The 18,635-nt window shown below is 41.0% G+C and overlaps 1 protein-coding gene across 1 annotated transcript in view; it reads right to left on the bottom strand.

Annotated features, from left to right (window-relative positions):
• Positions 1 to 903: 903 nt before the first annotated feature.
• Positions 904 to 18,635, bottom strand: part of unc13a (unc-13 homolog A (C. elegans)) — a 51,364-nt gene continuing 33,632 nt past the window's right edge. The window contains exons 36-44 of the mRNA XM_074667644.1: positions 17,699 to 17,822; positions 13,911 to 13,940; positions 12,705 to 12,761; positions 12,479 to 12,559; positions 10,728 to 10,875; positions 9,954 to 10,010; positions 4,964 to 5,056; positions 2,541 to 2,700; positions 904 to 2,318 (exon numbers count right to left, since the gene is read on the bottom strand). Of these exons, the coding sequence (XP_074523745.1) occupies positions 2,030 to 2,318; positions 2,541 to 2,700; positions 4,964 to 5,056; positions 9,954 to 10,010; positions 10,728 to 10,875; positions 12,479 to 12,559; positions 12,705 to 12,761; positions 13,911 to 13,940; positions 17,699 to 17,822 (1,039 nt within the window). The 3' untranslated portion in view covers positions 904 to 2,029. The remainder of the gene's footprint in view (positions 2,319 to 2,540; positions 2,701 to 4,963; positions 5,057 to 9,953; positions 10,011 to 10,727; positions 10,876 to 12,478; positions 12,560 to 12,704; positions 12,762 to 13,910; positions 13,941 to 17,698; positions 17,823 to 18,635) is intronic.

The raw sequence follows: 18,635 nt of genomic DNA, 5'->3' as shown, positions 1-18,635 counted from the left end.
TCGATTAGATGCATAGAGTTCAGTTCTTACACCTTGTTCAAAAGAAGGGGCCTGTTCGATGAATCAAGTGCTTTAAGGGTAGAGGCTCTCATCATAACGCCGAAAACTGAGACAGAAACAGATTATGAAACAAATCACCCTGTCTGTGTCCAATTTGGAACATTTATTTTTTGTTTTAAAGTCCATGCTCTAAACAAAATGTCCCTGCTTTAATTTTTTTTTCACAGAATAAATACAAACCTCTAAATTATCACTAAACCAATCTTTTTGTTTTTTAAAGAATGGGCATTCATAGAAAAAAGTCGACTTGACATGCTGGAAAGTCTATTCAGGACATCATATCACACGAAACTGACTCAACATCCATCTCGAGGATGAAGCCTTGGTGTGTTTTCTGTTGTTTTAAAAACAAATAGAACAAAAAAAGTTGAACATGAGTGTAAATGTTTTGTAAAGGTTGTATTTAGACCCTGTACTTCGAAACCTCTACTGGACTGTAGGCCCTCTTTGAAAAGTCAGATCCAGACCTGCTGTGGTCTGGATCTGCAGCCCTTTAGCAGAGGTTTGACTGCTTAGCTTGAGGGAGCAGACTCACAGCACCTGCAAGTAAATCACCAGTGACCATGGACGGTAGATCATTAGTGATTTGTAAACCCTGGAATGCAGGTTGTGTGTGTCTTTGTACCATTTTCTCCAATATATGATTAAATTAAGTTTGTTAATTCTGTTAGAAGAGAAGAAGGTGGCAGAAAGTGAGGTTTTTCTTATTTGTGATATACAATTTTAGGGCTGAGGAGCTATGGAATGTTTAGAGTCACACGTGTACAAAAATAACCCCACGCTCGAAGACGCCCCCTGCCCAAAGTAAAAGACACTTATAGAAAATCCTTCATAATCTAATCTGAGTATGAACACCCCCTCTGTGTGATGTTCTCTGCTTGCAATGGCTTCCTGTAATTACATTTGCAGGTAACAGGCAACACGGGCGGCTACATGAGGTCAACAGTAGAAGACTTAACAAACAGACTCCACATGCACACAGAAATCACACTTACAGTCACACACACACACACATAAAAAGTCTGATGAAAGGTGTGTTTCATCAGATTCATCTCTCTATACAGTCGCTGTATAGGAGACGGACAAACTGTACGAGGGTCAATGAGACACAAGGCATTGTGGGTGTCAGGCAGTGTGCTCTGTTACAGGGTAGACAGACAAAGACAAAGACGATCTTTCAAGTACCACACGTCCATCGAATAATCCTGTTTATAACTTCGACATCTCCTTATATATAATATATTATGGTATATAGTTATTTCAATATAAATATAATTTGGAAGAAAGCAGGAAAATAAATTCTAAATATAACTAAATATTGCTTTGTTCCCGTTTGTGAAATCTGGAATGTTTCAGGCCTCACAGCCGTCTGGTTGTTGTCAATAGGTCTATTGGACAGTTGGTCCCGTTGTGCTTAGGGCTGGTCTTGGCATATTTCACGGATTATCTGTGGGCACTTGTGGTGCCTTTCTCTGAGTGGGAGCAGGCCAAGGGAGGGAGTGGAGTGGAGAGACGAAGAGGGGAAGCTAAAAGGCAGAGAAAAGTCAGAAAACAATGAAAAATGGTAAAGGCTGTGAGATTTTCTTCAAGCCTAACTTGTCAATCAGGGCGTGCCTCTGTGTATATCTGTGTGTGTGTGAGTTTTTAATAACACTGCTAACCTCAGTGGCTAGAGGGAAGCAGATATCTGCTCTGTGGTTAAACTTTACAAATTGTTCATTGAGTAAATGGCTGATATTAAAGACACTGGTTCTTTTTTCATAAAATAAGCAGTGATTTTCTAAGCTCTCTGTCCTTTCCACTGAAATGAATGTATTTACAGCACTGGATGTGTGTTACTTTGTCTTATCTGTGCTTTTACAACATCGGATCATCAGGGCAGTGGCTAGCAGTGGCTCAGAGGAGCTCCAGGGCAGTAGGTGATGGTGTCTGATCGAGCTTCAGACAGTCTGTTTTTGAATCATGTCTCTTAACCGCGGCCTTCCTCTGCAGAGCGCTGGTCAGACTTTAGCTTGACAAACTCCTTCGCCACGTCATCGTTGTTGCGTTGGGAGAGGATTCGTAGAACGGTGAGGCCGGTTTCATCCATGTTGATGCGTTTGCCGAGTGGAAGCCAGCAGGCGGCGCTGCCTTTGGAAGCCACGTCCTTCAGCTGCAGGACAGACATGCCCACAGTGCGGTCCTCTCGTGCGAAGCAGTAGTCCTTCACACACACCTGCAGCTCGTAGCACTCCGGACCGACCTCGCTGCTCAGAGTGCTGCGGTGGAGAGGAGAATCTCAGCACACATCCAAATATTTCACACAGAAACCTTGATGAAACAAACTAATGACCTAATGTTTTTTAAGGCACCACTCAGACCATTTGACGTCCCCATGTCATTGAACATCGTATGCTGATGATACTAACGCACATATTTAAAACAAAAGTCATGTTTTATCCTGAGGTTGTGGGAAACCAATAATCAGCTTCAGTACTCACAAAGTGAAGGTCTCGTTGTATTTGGGGGCCCAGCTGTTGTTCTTGGATTTAGTGGCATACTTCCTCTTTTTGTCACTGAGGTGAGGACCGATGATAAAGACCTCGACAAAAGGCCGGAATATTCCCTGCGTCTGCCACCTCAGGTCATTGGCCGCCACCACTGGGAAAGAGAAGAGGATGTGTGCAGAAAAATGAGTAAAAAGTGAGAAGAAGTGTGGGAGAGAATATGAGGTGCAAGAAAATACTGGTTCTCCCTCTGAGTCTCAAATGAAGCTCCTCAGAGCAGAAGCTCAAGGATTTTCTCTCATCACCAAGTCAGACCTTTCTTTGGTATTGGCTTTTATATGAATGACTTCCAGTAAACTTTCAAAAGTGTTCACTGAAATAAGTTTGAATACATGAGCATGTCTCTATAAAAACAATACATTCTGTATCTATGTCTTCATACTTTTGCCTTTGTTTCGTTTAAACTGTACTTAAAAAATCCACATTCAAGCCTAAGCTGAAATACTTTTGTCATAACTTCACACCCCTCTGATTCTGGTGGTTTATACTTCTGTAGGATGTTAAAGCACTTATTTCCTTGAGTTTTGGCTAAATGCTGATTCAAAACAGCTTAACTTGAGGTCAACAAGCTAGCGTTTTCACCCATGTGTCATGTATGATCTTCTTAACCCTCCTGTTATCTTTGGGGTCAATTTGACCCCATTCAATGTTTATCCTTCAAAAAAATAATAGTTAACTTTTTTATTTTGGCTTCATATTTCATGACTTTTCCTCATTTGATGGGAACTATTGATTTAGCATAAAAGTATTATGATGATATTTTTTCATTTTGCTGTACACATATTGCACGCATCGGTGTTCCTCTGGGGTCAATTTGACCCCAAGCTGTTTTGGCTGTGTAAAACTTGTCTGTCTGTGTGTGACCCATGTGTGACCTTATATTCCCACGTCTGCAGGTGCAGAGTTCATTCTTTTGAGTTGATACATGTCATGGGGGGGGGGGGGGGGGGGGGGGGGGGGGGGGGGGTGAATGTGTGTGTGTGTGTGTGTGTATATGTCCTACTACTCACACCTAACAAATAGAACTGTGGGATATTCCCGCAAGGACATTGGTAGTTTATGTAAAATAAGGGAGGAGCAAACAGAAAAGCTTGCATTGCAGCTCTCTGTCCAAATCATTAGGGCCCGAGCCCGCCAACCGCAGGTTGGGCGAGAGCCCTAATGAAACCCTTATGATTATTATTCTACGCCTTTTTTCTTCTTTATTATTTGTTTCTGCCAAAACATCGCCAAATTGTGTGCCCTTTGCTTGGAAAAAACGCCCCAAAATTCACATGCCTGAAAAAATCTATGAATCTGCAACTTGCACAAAAATGAACGCTCCATAGTGCCCCCAAGGGGATTAAAACTGCAGCCCCTCGGGCGACTTTGAGCTACAGCCCTAAAATTTGGTGTGTATAATGAGCATGCCCAGCCCTACAAAAAATGTCCCTTACGACTTTTGTGCTTTACGAACTTTGCTATTTGGGCCTAAACATCGTAATTTAGCGATTTTGGCCAACAAACAAACTAGTCCTAGGTTTTTCCACTTATCAACTCAAAACTTGGCCTGACTATACCACTCCCATTGAAGATCAATAATCATAATTGAATTTTGATATTTTTTTTCGGCATGGGTACGACATGGGCTCAAACTCTGCCACTGCCGGCCCCAAGCCCGGATAACAAAAGAGGAGCGGTGAGTGAGACTTTATAGTGACCACAAATATGTTACAAAAAAGTAGATAAAATAAGTAAATAAAAATGTTTATGAGAGTAAAGGGGGGGTTACCAACATCAATCAATATGGTTCATTCTGTGAGAGTCATGAATATGCACCCCAATCAGAAAAGATTTGGATAAAAGATTTAAAAGATACACAAACTCTAAAACTGAAAGTTTGACCTGATGGTGGCGCTGCAGGAAAGGTCATATCATCACCAAAACAATCAGGGTTCATACTCTTGTGGCCATTAATGTTGTCAGTAAATTTGAGAAGATTTGGATAAAAACTTTTCAAGATAAATTATTTCTGATTGAAAAGTTTGGCCTGATGGTGGCGCTAGTGGACAGGTCAAGGTGTCATTATCAAGGGGTTATTTATGTATTCAACAAATAAACAAAGTTCCTGGCACAAAAACTTGGTCAACTATTTTCTGTAAATCATTTTCTGGGGGCAAATATCCCTTGGGGTCAAATTGACCCCAAGGGTAAAATGTGTGAGCAATATTTGAGGACGAGTCATCAGCTGTAGAGACTGTGAAAAGTGTTCAATGGACCCTCTGTTTATGTTGCTCCCCTGAAGGAATATTTCTTTGTCCAGAATGATCTTTGATGCTGATTGGTCAGTTTTCAGATGTGAAATCCCTTTCCTTTACCTTTAACTGTGACCTTGTGCTCTCCAGTGTTGGGGTGAGTGAAAACTTCCACGTGGATGGAAACCTCTCCCACGGCGTCGTCCACGCCGGTGCCTGACAGGGCAGATAGAGTTAGAGCCAAGTTAGAGTCTGAATGTGGAAACATGAACCAGTCGTGACCCCGTCATAGACCAAACACTCCACAAACCACTGTGCCCTTTTCTCCCCTCAAAGTCTCCTCCTTATTTTGAAAGGTCACAAACCAATTCTATTTCAGTTATTATGACTTGAACATTGAAATAGATTTTGGCTTGGACCTTCAGTTATTACTTACTACATTCACAAAGCAAACATTTTCTTTTTGCTTAAGTATCAACAGTTGTAAGAGGACATGGCTGAAGGCACAGGGGTCTGCTTGTGCATATGTTGTGGTCTGGAGGTGGACAGTCAGACAAAGCTGCTATGAGTGGGCATCATTCTTGTAATATGGGATGAACTGCTACTGTCTGTAATACAGAGATCTGTATTATACTCACAGATAAACACAGAAACTCTCTAATAGCAGCAACTATAGCTGTATAATAACTGTAACCACAAAAAAAAGCATTGACTCCCCATGTAAGACACTGCACCGTTATTAATCACTACATGTACTGGGTGTCGTACAGAGTCACCCTTCGATAGGTGGTATTTTGGATCCAGGGAGGACAGTAATTTGTGCCCACTCATAGACGCAGGTGTCTGCAAGGATGCAGGTGGTTATTTACAGGCAGAGAAGAAGAAAGGAGAGATAGTTGAAAAGGTCAGCTGACAGTGAAGTTCCCCTGACATAGATCAGGTCAAAACATGCTCAGATGGATCTAGACAGGTGGAAACACCCATTCCTTGGTTTTATCCAAGCATGGTCAGAAAAGAAAGGATAAGCAGAGAGAAGTGGTCCAGTCTCTCAGATCTGTCAGTGAAGGATGGATCAACTCATACCAAACTCTCAAAATAAAGCTGTCTTCGCTGAGGGTGTTGAAGTCTGGAGGGTTCAAATCTATGAGTCAGAGCCATCTAAGTTCCTGACTCTATTTCACTGAAATTTTCAGTGTGCTTATCTGGAGTGGAGTTTTGCTGCTGTTGTTATCTGTTCAAGAAAAAGGACACTATTTATTTTATCCAAAGATCCAAGAAGTATTCTTTTCCTTATATACATCTATTAAACTTCAAATTCTTTTTATGAATTTGAAGTTAGGAGTACATAGTGTTGTCAATTTATAAAACAACATTCTTCAGGATGTTGATGTTTTGGTTTGGCTGTTTGAACCATAGACTGTATATAGAATGGACCAAGGTTACAAAAGTTAACCAAAACAAAACTAAAAATGAAACCTAAAATTTAAAATACATTACAGTTAACTCAAACTAATAAAAAATAGAAAAGAAAACAAAAACGATAAGTAAATTAAAACTGTATTTTATGTTCACAAAACTAATTGAAACTAACCAAAATTATCGACAAAATGTCCTCAGTTATAGTTTTGACAATATCAAAAGCCTTTAGGATTTAAATTAATCTGACACATTTTCCCAACCAATTTTAGACAGTTTTCGGCAGTTGTCAGCGCCGTACAGCACCATCACAGCGACGTACTGGGACGTGCTTGTTTGCTGCACTGACTGGCTGTGCGCTGTGCTGCGACAAAACGTAGTGGAGCAATGAATCAGAGCATCTGTAATAGTTTAATTGCATGTGAGTCTGAATTTAATTGTTACAAAGTCCAAGTTTCTAATTATTAAAGCTCATATTATATTGTTTTATATAATTTATGTTTATATTATTTTTATATAATTTATGTTTATATTTTTTATATTAAGTTTATATTATTTTCTTGTGTTTAAGGCAGCAGCCAACAGTTCAGTATCAGCATTGACTGAGCAGTGAGCACTATGTTGAACTGGAAAATAAACTGTATTACAAAATATTAATTTTAACCTTTTTGAATCCTGCACCTGGTTAATAAGGTATGAAAAACTAAAACTAAAACTAAACTAAAACTAAGCCTTGTTGCATAAAATCAAAACTAAATAAAAACTCGAATGCCCGCTCTAACACTAATTAAAACTAAACTGTAATGAGAAAAACAATGTCAAAACTAACTAAATCTAAACCATAATGACAAATCCAAAACTATTATAACCTTGGAACGAACAGCGTGGCTCTGCCTTTAAACATTGTACAGTTTCAAGCCAAAATACCCCCCACAGAGACATCGCCATTGTGCGGCCAGAGTCTGCGCTGTAGAGAATGACAATTTTTTAAAAGTATAATTTTCTTGGCTCTCCTTCTCATCATATCTTTTTTTTCGTAAAACAAAACAAAACAAAACAAAACCAAATATTTTTGTAAGAACAGAAGCTGTCAATCATTTTTGAACCTATTTTTTAGCCTCTCTACTAACTTGTGAAAACAATGCAGCTCAATAATATCTTCATATCACCACAGCATACAGATGGGAGAAACATTTCTGTGAGCTGTATCTATAGATGTAAAAAAATTTTTTTCCCTCTTTGTATTTTCCATCTGTTACTTTGTGTGTTTGCTGCTTCCTGACTTGGCGAGGTCACCCTTGAAAAAGAGTTTTTTTTTTATCTCAATGGTACCAACCTGATTAAATAAAGGTTAAACAAATAAATAAAATAAAATAAAAATATCTAAAAAAGTAAAAATAATCAGAAATGAATGATACATCCTAATCTCAACTCCTGGACTGAACCACAGCCCATGTTGTAGGGTCAAAGACTCTGTGCTTATAGCGAGATTGTTTAACCGTAAAGAAGACAGCAGCAGGTGGTGGTCTCTACAGACATCTTACCCGATAATAAAGGTAAAAAATCCCCCAAGAAACTTGAAAAGAAGACAGCGCTGGCTGGACTCAGGTTCAAACTCTTTTGTCTGGGAGGGAGACGATGGACAAATATTTCCTCAGTGTGTTTTTTGTGCTGCATGTGTTAAGATCCAGGATACAGTGACAGATGGACATTAATTTTCAATGTTTTAATTAGTGTCTTCACTCTGTCAACGGTATCTTTGCGGTGAAGACACTCAGCTTGTGTACATGTATGTGTGTGTGTGTTTGTGTGTTTTCGACCAGTCGCCCACTAAACAAGGTGTCTGTGGGAGTTAGACGGCAGAGTGTTCCTGGCAGGCTGCTCCCAGCATCTCTCCAGGGAGCATTATGGGATTGTTGCTCTTGCTGCCAACAGGACCAAAGAGAGCAGCACTCATCCATCTGGCCTTGTCTCCTCTGTGGAGGATGTCCATAATGATGAGAAAGAAACTTTGCTGGCTGGAAGGCAGGAAGCTGCTGCCAAGGAATTGCACGTTTTTCTTCTCTAATAAACACGGCAATCAAAGGTGCAAATTCTGTAACATATTGCAAATCTTCTCCCAAATACACAATTAAATCTAAAACTTGTCACTGTGGTTTCACCAAAGAGTTGCACTGGCCTGCTTTATGTTCCCATGACCTTTGGTTATTTACTGTTTGAACGCTGCAGCTCACAGCCTGCAGTTTGTTGGAATGACAGCCATCACTGATCAGCAGCAGTGGGGTACAGGAGGAGAAATTTCCCTGAGCTTTGTTGAGTCATCCAGCTCATACTTTAATCTCCCACTGTAAAAGGGTGGGAAAAACTGCAGATGTATGCAGTCTGCTTGGAAGGTAGTTTATTTGCATCATTGTCAAGGACATCCAGCAGCTGGCAGAACAGCTAACGACACTGTTTTTAAAAACACATCCACTTTGGGAGCAAGGAAGAGCACGATGATTAAAATTCATAAGCTTCTGGAAGAGAGGTTTAAAATTTCACCTCTGTTTTATCTTCTTTGTTGCTTTTTAATTCAAAATACGGGTGTGCAGACAGTGTATTAAAAAGAGATAGGTGAATACAAAAATACTTTAGCTGAAATCACTCAGCTTCTGCATCATCCTGTGAGTAAGGGTCACATCTTTTTGATATTAATCTCAAGTGACAGAAATCAGACCACCTGACCTGAGGGACTGCGTCTGATTGGCTTAATCTGTGGAGGGGGGGTGAGCTGAGCACTCATTCCTCATCATTGCTGTAGGGAGGGCCTGGTGCACGTGGGAGCTGTGAGTGTATATCTATGTTGTGTGTATCTATGTGTATGTGTATGTCCATCTCTGCCCGAGATAACAGAGCAGGCAAGGACAGGGAGCCCTCCCGGACAAACTGAGCCAGCAGCCATCATCATCTTCATAAAATCCTCATCATCAGTGTCTTTCACTTCTGACCCAGAGGCAGGAGGGAAACATGGGGGGATTTCCTCCTTGTTCTCATTGGAGACTGATAATACACTGATACACTGAGCTTCTACTTCAACAACCTTAAGGACGCTCACGCTCGGTCACATTTGCTCTGCTCAGTCACTCCCTTGTCCTCTCACACGATTGTAAACACACACACACACACACACACACACACACACACACACACACACACACACACACACACACACACACACACACACACACACGCAGACACACACACACTTGGCCCTCAGGCTTCTCTGTGACATCATGCTGGATCAGGGCTCTTCCACACTTTGATGCATTTCTGTTCTTTTTTTGTCTGATGTCAGCGCATCATGCTTCAGTGACTGCTCATACATACAGTCTGTGTCGTATGTATTCAGTGCAGTTCCATACATTCAGACATCAGTGTGTACATTACATGCATGAATGCATAAAGTCTATGTTTTTATCGTCTATGTGGGCTAAATAGTTTGTGTGGGTGTGTGCAAAAAATGCAGAGATAGAGGGATAAGAAGAGAAAGTATGTTCAGTTGGTGCATTTGTTTGTCAGGATGAGTTTGAGCAGGCAGGAGGAGTTTCAGGATGCACATGGTTTGGGGTGGAGGGTGGAGGGAGTTGGGCTTTGGATTTGGAGGCTTTTTTTAAGATAGTCCTGGTTGTCTCAGGCCTCGAGCCTGAGTGCCACATACCCTTCTCTGGGTAAACATCCTCACTAGTGGTGAACCTGACCCCCTTCCCGCCGAACACTGACCCAAAGAAGGGACAGAAAAGAGGGGTTGGACAGAGAAAGAAGAAACATGTAGAAATATGAGGTTTGCAGAAAGAAGAAAAACAGACCAACATTTATGAATCCTGGCCCTACAAATGAAAGGGATCATGGTTGAAAAAATATTTTTGTCTTTCAGATTCTTCCACAACCTGAAAAAGTGTTTCATTAATTAAAGTTTAAACAATCATGCACTCAAGTGGCTTTTCTATCTGTGGTGCTCAGGGACAGTTTGTCAGCCTCAGCTCTTCCACTGAGATGAAGGTTGTTATGTATGAATCTGACTGAAGGATGGAGGATGGAAGCTGAGCAGCCAGAGACAAGGGGGTATTTATTCTTTCACTGCAAATCGCTGTCACATCATGTAAGGGAAAGTCTCTGTGCGTCCGGGGGCTGGCTACCAGGAGACTCAGCATTTCCAAAGCAGGGAGAAAACATTACGTAGCCACAGTGTTGAATTCATGCTCTACAAAGCATGTGAGATATTTTCAGGATGTAGAGCTGAACATTTGGGAAACCCTAACATCAACAGAGGGGTAGGAGACACTGAGCAGAGCAGCTCCTCTGAGGAGAGCAGAGAACAGATGTTGATTTAATGATCTGTGTCAGAAAATTAAGCAGGATTAGAGAAATGAAGATAGTAGAAATACAGAGAGACAAAAGTTTCCCATGGACAGAAGGAGCCCTTGAAGTTTACCTTGTGATGTCTGTGACTGGACAAAAGTCTTGATGAGTTTGTCTGTAGCTTGAGTGTAGAGCGACAGGGCGTAGTGGAGCGACAGGAGGTCAGGACTTTTCTCCAGGAAAGTTTTCTTTAGACCCACACCACCAGCGTGGAAATATTGCTAACAAAGAGAGAGGAAGAGAATTCAGAGGAAAGCTGCTGATGAGGTTCACACAAGAAAATGTTGGGGAACTAAGGTCTCCTGAAAATAAGGATTCAAATAGTCAGAAAGTAATTCACACGGTATACAGAAAGACAAAAGACTTAAAGATAAAAAGGTGGAGACCCGTGGTGGTGGCAGAGTAAAAACTTTGCTAGTAGCAGCAGCATTGTGTGTGTGTTGCAGGGATTAATGACAGAGGCTGTTTTTCAGACCACCTACTACATACTACATGTGAATATAGTATAAAGTATGACCAATCAGGAGCAAGTCTGACCTGATTGGTCCACCGGAGCAGATACCCCCGAATCCCCTGTCCGCCCCCCCGCTGCTGGAGCAAAATATCTCCAGCAGCGGGGAGGAGAATCCTGAAGAGCCATTGCTGCTCAGCCACATAGTTCCATGCACAAGCTTCCCATCTCAGAGGAAGACAAGACTAAGTGGCTAGAGTTCATTTATCAAGAAATGTGTCAGCTACACTCAGTAAAACTGTGCATGTGTGTGCTAGTCACTTCACGAGCAACTGCTTTTCCAAGTTTGGACGGTACAACAGAGGGCTAGCGAATAGACTGGTCCTGAATCCAGGCGCATTACCAACCATCCACCAACAAACCTGGGACTCTGGAAATGTGAGTATTTTAAATGCTGTGTGCTGTGGAGCAGATGTAAGAGCTTTTCCTCAGTGTCCCCCCTGTCTCTGTGTTAGCTTCAGGATGCTAACTTTAGCTGCGGTTAGCCTGTTGTTTTAGCCTGTAATGTTACAGTAAACGAGCTTTGCTGTTTTCTAAACATTGTGCACTCAGAGCTCGTGGCGCCGCTCTCAGTGACGCTGAAGAGTGGGGCGGTATCAGTGGTGGCTCATTTACATATGAAGGTCACCACCACTAAATCAGAGCGTTCTGAACAGAGGGGCTATGAGAGCCTGGAAACAATGCTGCTGTGCTTGATTTATTGGCTTTTTGGACCAAAACATGTTACTACCATTTCATGAAGACATCAATGATCCATATTAAACTGCAGAAAATGAGAATAATATGGGACCTTTAAACATTTCTGCTCAATGAGGTTTATTTCTGCTCGCCCCCCCCATCTGCTTGATCATGACACATTGATTTGCAAAATCATACAGTGACTCCTTGCCTCAAGGGATTCATTCAATAAATGTTGGATAAAGTTGTGTTTGTGAGTTTGTCTGTCATGTGTTTCTTTTTGGCATAATTCTTATTTTATACATTCATTGCTTTTTATTACTGTTTGACTTCTGCACTGATTTTGGATTTCACTTCACTCAATCTTATTGTACATGTTACATGGCAAAAAAATATTTTATTCCATCATGTTTGCCGACTTTACTGGTGTGCCTATTCCTGATATGCTGCAATGTGGGTCAAGGGTCATAATCCCAGTGCATGCATGTGTGTCAATTGGATTTATGCTTTATGGCATTAATTTCGACCATTTCTAAAATGTCCTTTGTAGACCACATTAAGAAAGCAATCTGATGTGTAAAACGTGTCATCTAAATGTTATCTAGAACACAGGTAGAGTTTTTTTTTTTTTTTACCTTGATGGTGTCCAGGGCCAGCTCTATCACTGCACACTGCTTGGGTGTGAGTGCTTTCGCCTCCTCGCGAACCATGTGCTCCTGAAGGTAATAAAAACAAGACACACAGACCAAAATTACCACTTTGTCCATTCATGAAATCTATCTCACTTTTCTAAGCAATTAGGGCCAATCCAGAAACATTGACAGTCATCTCAGGGAGATATGGTGTATAAGGACATTTTACCTTTAGTTTGGACAGCTGTCCCAGCTCCTTGGCAGCGTTAAAGATGAGCTGAGTGCCCTGAAAATGACAGATGGAAGAAAGGCAGACAGAAGGAGAGAGAAAACTTTTGTTATCATTGTCATGATGCTGTGAAGCAGTAAACTGCTTAGTGTCACACACACGACAGCAACTTTTCTAACACACACATTCATCAGGTAACTCTAAGCCGCTTTACAGACGTCAAGGCACTTTTTCTTTTAAGTGCTGTTATCTCACTTATCTGTGTTTTATTCGTTCTAAACATTACGCTCTGCTGCACAAACCCATACACACGCACACACAGTAAGACATTTTGGTACAAAGAGAAGGGAAAGTGGCTCAGCTCGTAGAAAGAAGAGATACTCTTGCACTCCTGGACACACACACACACACACACACACACACACACACACACACACACACACACACACACACACACACACACACACACACACACACACACACACACACACACACACACACACACACGTGCAGTCTCACATTCATACATTCCCACATATCAGCTTTGCAGATGCACTGTGGTGCACGCAGGAATTTACTGGAAGTCCAGCCTAATACAATTCTCTGGTAAGACAATACTTCAGTAAGTGCTGCAGACTGACCCTTTGAAATATATCTATTAGATGAGCCTGAAATATGCTTTTGTTGTGAAATGTGCAGGTACATGCTTACCCATCTAGTCATTAACAGTTTGTCCCAAACAACATACAATGTAAAAAAAAAGAAAAAGAAAAACATGTGCTTTATATACATTTCTGCGTGTATGTGGATTTATTTCTATTTGTAACTGTGATGTCCTCTGTGACAGCTCGCAGCATACAAATGAAATACCTTTAAAGGTATGTGAGTTCTCAGGTATTAAATTCAATTGAAAGAGCGAATGAACTCCTTGACATGGTTTTGTGTTGTATCTTTGCTGCAATGTCGGATGGATATCAGAGTGTATAACCTGTGGTGAGGCTGGGAGTGTGGGCAGCCATTGCTCTGTAGCATTTCACAGCATATAAACAGCACTATAGAGGAATGTTGTGTGAAAACAAAAGTGAGAAAATCAATATTTCCACTGCTCTGTTTGACTGCCGAGCTGAGGGAAAGAGACAAAGACATGGAGGAAGGACATAAAGGAGAGAGACAAGACACATTGATCCAAAGGGGTTTAGTCCTTACATCACTGTGAGAAGCACTCTTCAGCCTCCCCTGGAAAGAGAGCATGTGGTTAATACTTCAAGCACTCAGCAGTCCCTGCAGTCTGACTTCTTTTTTCATGGCTTCATAAGAAAAAGCATTTAAAAGCTATCATGTTGCATTTTTTGCTAGACTGCAAGTGTATGTGTTATGGTCAGTCATATCAACTCCAATTGATTTGCTTTTCATTTGCTAGTCCTTCAAATAAATAAACAAATAAATAAAAAGTAAATAAATAAATAATAAACAAAAATATTGAGCCTTATCAAAAAGCAAACAAAAAAAAAACAAACAAAAAAAAATTAAATAGAATTTAACAATTTTACTATTTTGGTGACAAACAGTAGTAAATAGATCCTGAAGAGTAAATGGAAGCTAACGCTATGGGCTCAGAAATATGAAAGTCATATTTTCATGATGTAGCGCTCTGCTCTGTCGACACAGTAGGCTATCATGTTGCTTTTCTATTTTCACGGTGACTACATGCTCAGGTCAGTTGGAAATGGTGTGCCGACGATTTAAAGCTAGAAAGTCAGCAGCAGCAGAAACAGGGAGAATTATTCAGTAAGTGCCGTTAAATGCACGTGTAAGTGTGTTAACGAAAACCTTTCCTTAATCTAAATTCTTTACAGTTAGGCAATAATTGAAAATTTGGAGTAGGGGACTTAAGCCTTGTAGTAGTTAAATGAGAAGATTGGTGCATTATCATATTGGTTGGTTGTGTTAGTGGCTGAAGCCAAGAAACAGCTAAGCTGGGAACAGGAGCTAGCTGCTGGGACTGTATTATTAATAGAGAAACAGCAGTTAGCTACATTACTTAGCTAAAGTTGTCTTCCTGTTTGCCTGGAGCCACACAGAAACACACAAGTTGTCTGTGTTAAATCCATTAACAAATAACTTGTTATAATTCCACGGCACATGCGCCCTGACACCATATCCGCTATTTTGAGAGGACTTTATTTTTAGCAAGCTATGCTAGCTGTTTAACTTGTACATGCTTAAAGCTAAATAATGAACCTCCAGATCTTACTCTTCACTTAACTGTTTACTGCAGAGAATTAGTTTGATGAAACTTAATATGTTTCCCTAAATAAGAAAAATCATACATAGCTTTTTAAGCCAAAACTATAACTTTAAAACATTAAAATTCAAACCAGGGAGAAAAAACGGAAAATTAATAAACTGCCATGAAATCCACATGAAATAAAAAAGTTTTAATAGTACCACTCTTTTCTATATCCAGAACCCAAGAATATCATAAACAGCATTGCAGCACAATAACTCGTGAAAAAAAGCCACCCTTTTCAATTTGTGATTTAAAAAAATCAGACGTCAATTCCAATGAGCAGTGCAACCTTAATGATATGAAAGTGCATTTGTAAAATAGGATTGAGATAAAATAATGTTTTTTTTTTTTCGAGCCTAAAAGAGGCTTTTAAATTTTATTAGCTAAATCAGTCAGTGAGAAGAAGAGATGTAATTTTTCACCAAGCATTTTCACTTCTTCCTCTTTTGGTATAAATTTATACTTCTATGCACAATAAAAAAATGTACCACAGATATCAATCTGGCAATAAGAAGATAAGCTGTAAATCATTTCATCTGTGGCACAACTTTTTTTTTCTTTGCTCATGTGGAGACAAATATAAATGACTCCTGTAGCCTGTTGACTGCAGACGCTTCATTCCCCCTGAAGATGTGGTAAGACTATCATCCATTATTCACCATTTGAAAGTTGTCGCTTATGTAAGAAATTCAAGGCTCAAGGATGTTTTTTTTTCTCTACAGTGTTCTGGTTTCACTCTTTTTAACCATCTTTACTTCAAACCAATGCTTCTCATGAGAAAAAACATATTGTGCATCAGGACAAGTGACATCATACCAGCATTACAGTCATCATGAACAGAACATAAAATCAAACCAAGACAGACCAACATAACAGGTCTGCAGAGACATACAGTACAGAACTGTACTGAGAGAAGACTGCAGTGTTGAAATAGATCAGATGCAAGCAACAAACCCACAGTGGGCAGTGGGGGAGGGTTAGGACACAGCTCATACAGGTGGGAAAGGTTTGGGTAGGAAAGAGGTAAAAAAGGTGGGGCATGAGACCAGATACCAAGCCACCGAAAGATCCAAGTCACCCCACCGGAGTTTCATTAAAAGGACACAATGCATGAGAAGGTACAAGGCAACATCAGGCGCAAAGAGAGGAGTATCACTTCCTGTTCGAGGAGAGTGCTCAGGAAGAAGACACAGCAGAAGAGAGGAGGGCTTTGATTGGATTGTTGGGAGGGGGTGGGGTGGGGTGTGGGACCTATCAGAACCAGTCAGGAATGCACCATGCTTCTGTCTTCTCAAAAGAGGGACAGTGTCAGAGAGGAGAAGAGAGGAGACGAGAGGAGAGAAGAAAAGACAGAAAGTTTAAAGACAGATGGGACAGGTCAGAGAGGAAAGAGGGTGTGGGTGTGATGTCGGGTAAAAAAACAGGGGAAGATTGCAGCCACATATAGCAGAGAACCAACCACCGTGGACGAACAGACAGACACACACGCAGGAGTGCTGTACTTACAATCATCTGTGGAGGGAGAGCGGTGGGAGCGGGATGTAATTGTAATCACAACAACAACAACAACCAGAGAAAAGGGTCAGTCAAGCTGCAAAGAGCCCCACATCAGTCAAAAAAACACAAGTGTGGAGGGGGGGGGGTTTCACCAATTTACAAGTGTAAAAAGCCTGGTTTTGGATACAGGTCGAGAAGTCAACCAGGGCCAGTACAGGAAGACTTGTCAAAATGGAAAATAACTTTTCTTCAGAGCTTTTAGTGAGACACAACCAAAGTTTCTCCTCTTTGTTTTCTTCTTGATCTCAGCGATCTAAAAAACAGCATCTGACAGGGGCTTAGTGTGAAAATGTGTTTTACAGAGGCTGATACGCACTATGTATCAAGGGATTAATCATCAGCATATTAACTGTGATATGAGGCTCTTTAGTCAATCACCAAACACAAATAAGAACACATATATCCAAAACAAAAGGAAACAGGAGGCTGCTTTCCAAAATGTAGGACTCTTTTTGGAACTGGGCCAGATCCTCTGGGCAAAACATTTCTGCCACTCTGTAGTGAGTTACTCATAAATCACGAATCTTTCCAAATAATCATTGGCTGACATGCTGGAGAGCAGCCATGAGCTGGTGTTTGAATGATATGGTGCACTCCTTTTCTTCTTCTTTTTTTTTCTTGAAGGGTTTGATCTTGATTGTCTGGGTGAATGGAGGCACTAGGGGCGATGTTAAATATGTGTGGGGGGATAAAAAGTGGATAGGACGCCGTGTCGATGTAATGCAGAAGCAGTGTGATCTTTTGTGAGTTAGAGAAACCATCTCATATAACAACACACATAAAATGTCTGCCTTTGTGTTCCTTTTTCTCACTCTCCACCTCCTCATTTCCTTTTGATGCTGTCTTGGCAGATGGAGGTGTGTAGTAGTGTGTATTTGAACATGTGTGGGTCAGTGTATGTGGTACATGCTACAGATTTCACTGCTGGGTACCTTAATGTAGTTACTGGAACAACAAAGGAAAGAGGTCCTAAAGTCACTGAGTAAATGTGTGTTTATGTGTTTTATCCTGATTAAAAATAACGTCACTGCTTGCATGGACATCAGGCAAAGTCAGGTAAAGGGGGACCCAAACAGCACGTTTAGCTTTGCGTTTATTAACGCCTGTGAGCCTCTATATGTGTATTGGTAGGTGTGAGTTCTCTCACCGTTTGGTCTGTAAGTGGCGGCAGAACGATGGTCTTCTCCATCGTATTCATCACCAGCTTCCACAGCTCTTTCAACACACGTTTCAGCACAGTCTTCTCACAGATCTTAGCAAACAAAGTCAGGCTGACAGGAGGAGGAGACAGAGGAAGTCAGAGAGAGAGATAAATAATGAACAGCAGAAGGAAGAAAACACAGTAAGTGAAAAAAAGAAGATAGTCAGAGCAGGAGATTTAAAAACTGCGAGATAGCTGCCTTAAGTCTCTATGTGCCCTATAAAAGCTGGTCTCTTCTATATTAAAGGTCCCATATTATGCAAAAATAACTTTATTAAGTCTTTTAGTGAAATTTGTGGGTTTTTGGCTTTCCTCCCAGCTCACAAAATGTGCTTTTTAATGACAAAACCTGTACTTAGTAGTGCTTTTGAATGTAAAATCCTGACCTAAAACAAGCTGTTTGGATTTTAGGGATTTGCCGATGTCAGTGATTCCCTTTTTTGACCAATCAGGAGTAAGTCTGACCTGATTGGTCCACTGGAGCAGATAACCCCTGAACCCCCTCCCAGCCCACTCCTCTACCTGCGGTAGCGGGAAGGGGAATGCCAAAGAGCCATCACTGCTCTGTTTTTGGCTGTAAACAGCCACATAGTTCCATGCTCAAGCTTCCCATCTCGGAAGAAGACAAGATTAAGTAGCTAGAGTTCATTTATCAAGGAAATGTGCCAGCTACACTCAGTAAAACTGTGCATGAGTGTGCTAGTCACTTCACGGCCGACTGCTTTTCCAACTTTGGACAGTACAACAGAGAGCTAGCGAATAGACTGGTCCTGAATCCAAGCGCATTACCAACCATCCACCAACAAACCTCAGACCCTGGAAATGTGAGTATTTTAAATGCTGTGTGCTGTGGAGCAGATGTAAGAGCTTTTCCTCAGTGTCC

This window comes from Halichoeres trimaculatus, unplaced genomic scaffold (genome assembly GCF_033239565.1).
Source record: "Halichoeres trimaculatus isolate MK-OKI-2021-1 unplaced genomic scaffold, fHalTri1.1 fHalTri1_scaffold_4, whole genome shotgun sequence".
Taxonomy (NCBI): domain Eukaryota; kingdom Metazoa; phylum Chordata; class Actinopteri; order Labriformes; family Labridae; genus Halichoeres; species Halichoeres trimaculatus.
This window is presented reverse-complemented; position numbering and strand designations above follow the sequence as displayed.